This window comes from Aplidium turbinatum, chromosome 5, assembly GCF_918807975.1.
Source record: "Aplidium turbinatum chromosome 5, kaAplTurb1.1, whole genome shotgun sequence".
NCBI lineage: Eukaryota > Metazoa > Chordata > Ascidiacea > Aplousobranchia > Polyclinidae > Aplidium > Aplidium turbinatum.
The window spans coordinates 6275292-6279425 of record NC_137476.1 but is presented as its reverse complement, the minus strand read 5'-3'; the positions used below and the strand labels follow the sequence as shown (position 1 = coordinate 6279425).

The window sequence follows — 4134 nt, the reverse complement described above, 5'->3', positions numbered from 1 at the left end:
CTGCAATCGCAAACAAACCACAACAAACAGCAGGAAGCAGCTACCATTATTTTGAGACCCCGTGAGGTGTATTTGCCTAGACACAGCCGCATGCTCTGGAGCAGTGTTGAGCCGACCTCCTTTCAAACGTCCTGCGGAGGTTCTCACCACTCGGCCAAGCTGCCAACTGACGGCAGAAATAGCAGAGAAAAAATAGGGCATATTGTTACTCTCCCCACTCAATCAAACTTAAAAACATTAATGCAAAAAAGAAAATCATGTTTATTCAGGATAGTGTTGGTTGTTTATCACTTTTATGTTTTGTGTCACCATCTCTGCCACTTCGGCCATTTGAACTAGTACATTTTGTTGTTGTCAACACAATCTTCTCACGACATGCAAGTTTCACAATTTTGACGTGATACATCACTATAGATAGCACATGACATTTATGCACGACTGAATAAAAAAATATGACATGTTTGCAATTAAAGCAAACGAATCAAGTAGAAAACATTGATGTTCAACGCGGATGCTTACAACATCTTTTTTGTTTAATTGAGAAAGGAGCCCGAAGCAAAGAAAATGTACGATCACTGGATAAAAACTTTTGAAACTTTTCTAACTGCCGTTGAAAGAAACGAAGGAAATCCAAAGAACATCGACAAGCTGTGGTTACTTGCAAACTCACTCTCACGCAGAACCTACGCCTTCATCGCAGATGCAGGGACCTACACCGCAGCAAGGACAGCGCTCGACAATGCTTATCATAAAAAGAAAAATGTTGTGTTTGCTACACATTTGTTAATGACCAGAGTTCAAAATCCTGAAGAGACCATCGATGAATACATTCACGCACTACGTCAACTAGCAAGAGAATGCGAATTCGAAAACGTAGACGCCGAGACCTACAAGGACGAAATTACAAGAGATGCTTTTATTAATAGCATCAACTCCAATACTATTCGACAGAGATTACTTGAAGAACAAAAATTGGATTTACCAACTGCCATTAGAAAAACTCAAATGCTGGACCAAGCCAAAAAACACTCAAATTCTTATTTAACTAATTTACCCCAGCGTGCTTCATCCATTTCTAACCAATCCAGCAGCGATGTAAAAACGGCAAAAATGAAATCTACAGTTTCTAACCGATGCACAAAGCGCAAGTGTTTTTTATGTGGAGGTAATCTCCATGCCGGTGGCAGATACTTCTGTCCAGCAAAAGACAAGCTTTGCAATGCTTGTGGCAAGATTGGTCATTTCCAACGTGTTTGCCAAAACAACCTTCGGAAAGCAGCTGCAATACCATTTGCAGGCCACAAGTCCCCACTTGATGATGACAACACAGCCCATGATGATGCTGAAAAATCTCACTTGTATTCTGTTCTTGGTACAGTCCCAAAATGCTTAAACAAAACCACACTACGTACACAAATAAAATGGGTGGATTTCGATTGCTTGCTGGACACAGGTGCATCCGACAACTTCATGAGTGCCAAAGCCGCAAAATTTATTAAACTGCAACCTCAAGGCAAGCCGTCTAAAGTTTCAATAGCTTCTGACCAACTGACTGCACAAGTGCTGCGGAAAGTGTGTACTGATGTCAAACTTCAAGAGAGAAATTATGCCAACGTCGTCTTTGGAGTAGTACCAAAACTTTGTGCCGACATCATACTAGGCCAAGGTTTCCTGAACCAGCATGAAGAAGTTGTGTTCAAACTTAATGGATCACAAAGAAACTTTGTGATTGGAGACTCTTACTGCGGGGTTGCTAGGGATTAGCCTAGTTAGGGGCTAATAGACACACGTAAAAGTCCCCAACGGCAATCTCTTTATGGCGGAAGAGGGCAGTGTCTGACGGGCAGGCATCCTGTAAGGCGGGCCTCAATGAACAGAGCACCCGGCAGCCCGTTTGCAACCGGTTCCCCTGAATCTGCACGCTCCGATCTTATTGGACGGCAGTGGACATGGAGCTGGCCAAGAGTGTGTGCGTAGCCCTCGCGTAGTCACGACCACCTTAAACAACCACACAAGCGAATGGCCTTTGTCTCAATTTGGACCAGGACCAAAACAAAGCCCAATGGCGATGATATTACGGGTAACGGGGGCAGGCTTGGTAGAGCTGGAAGCCTCCAGCCCGGTCTCACACATTGGCGGCGGATCTATGATGATCGTCTCCCAATGAACTGCGGTGACATTGGGTTCCGGTAGCAAGACCCGTGTCTGGGCTGGCCTATCTAGGATTTCCCGCAGCCCACCCCACATGGGGAAGCCCCTAGAAATGCTAGGTACTCGTTGGGAAGATTATTTTACCAACGATGCAATCCTTGATCGCGCTAAGTTGCCCAGTTTAGAAGCCACCATATTGAAACACCGCCTTCGCTGGACAGGGCATGTCATACGAATGGACCCAATGAGGCTTCCACGAATAATGTTTTATGGTGAACTAGAGACAGGAAAGAGACCCCCCGGAAGACCAAAAATGAGATACAAAGATCAGCTGAAAGTGTCCCTCAACCATGCAAATATTGATCTGGATTCATGGGAACTACTTGCTAGCGACAGATCACTTTGGAGAAAAAGAACTAGGAAAGGCACGGAAATTTTTGAAAAAAACAGGATACAAAAAGCCCAAGAAAAACGAAACACTAGAAAAGAAAAGCTAAAACTACCACGTCCCCCACCCTCCATACAATGTGACTTTTGCCCACGTCTTTTCCATCATAGACTGGGCCTCCAAAGCCACATACGACATCACCATCCAAAACCAAATTCAATTTGAAGACAAAACCAATGCTCGGATACGAGCTGGAGCCGACGACTGCGGGGTATTTGCCTCAACCATGGAATCTCCTCGTTTATTCCAAAGTTTGGAACCTAACTCCAAGCCCATCGCTACTAAGTCTCGAAATTTCAATCAAGAAGATCGTAAATTCATGCGGGAGGAGGTGAGCAAACTTTTGTCCGAGAAAATTATCGAACCTTCTTATTCACCATGGCGAGCGCAAGTGCTGGTTGCAAGAGATGGAGGACATAAACCAAGAATGGTTGTTGACTATTCGCAAACTATAAATAGATTTACATTACTTGATGCTTATCAGCTTCCTAAAATAAGTGACCAAGTTGCGAAAATCGCAGAAGGATCTTTGTTTAGTACTTTAGATTTAAAATCCGCCTATTATCAAATTTCGCTTTGTTCTGCTGACCGCTCATTTACGGCTTTTGAAGCCGAAGGAAAATTACTTCAATTCACGCGCTTACCATTTGGTGTTACTAACGGTGTGTCGTTTTTTCAACGAATTGTTGACAAACTGATTGAAAAGCATAATTTGACTGACACCTATGCCTATCTTGATAATATAACTGTGTGTGGCAATGATCGAGCAGATCATGGCGCGAAATTAAACGCCTTGTTTGCTGCAGCTAAAGCCGAGGGCTTAACTTTTAATGAATCGAAATGTGTTTTTGCTCGTAATGAGATTGACTTACTGGGTTATAGACTTTCACACCGTAGAATCAACTTGACCCTGAACGCCTTCAACCCTTGCTCGAACTTACCTTGGCGAAATCTAAACCGGAATTACAACGGGTTTTGGGAATGTTTTCTTACTATGCCAAATGGGTACCTGATTTCTCTGAAAAGGTTAGACCTTTAGTACAATCCAATCTATCATCTTCTTTTCCTCTACCCTCTAACGCTATTAAAAGCTTCGAAACTTTACGTGAGGGTCTTGCATCGGCTTGCCTCACCGGTGCCAAAGAAGGAATTCCGTTTGTAGTGGAGTGCGACGCTTCGGAGCATACCTTAACTGCCACTTTAAATCAGGGAGGGCAACCTGTTGCCTTTCACTCTAGAACCTTTTCTCGTTGCGAAGTAAACTATTCAACTGTAGAAAAAGAAGCTTCGGCTATCATGGATGCGGTTAGAAAGTGGAGCCATTTATTACATGGCCGCAAGTTTACACTTCTGACAGATTAAAGGTCCGTTTCCTTCATGTTTGACCCAAAACGACTAGATAAAATTAAAAACAACAAAATCCAGCTGTGGCGTGCCGAATTGGGAGATTTCGATTACGACATCTTGCATCGACCCGGTAAGAGCAATCTAGTTCCAGATGCGTTATCCAGAGCGTGTACACTATCTTCTGGCTC

The 4134-nt window shown here is 43.5% G+C and overlaps 1 protein-coding gene across 1 annotated transcript; it reads left to right on the top strand.

Annotated features, from left to right (window-relative positions):
• The first annotated feature begins 564 nt into the window (after window positions 1–564).
• Window positions 565–1764, top strand: LOC145770879 (uncharacterized). Its single transcript, XM_082582623.1, has one exon. It carries the CDS (start codon window positions 565–567, stop codon window positions 1762–1764), a length of 1200 nt encoding a protein of 399 aa, XP_082438749.1.
• The last annotated feature ends 2370 nt before the right edge of the window (window positions 1765–4134 follow it).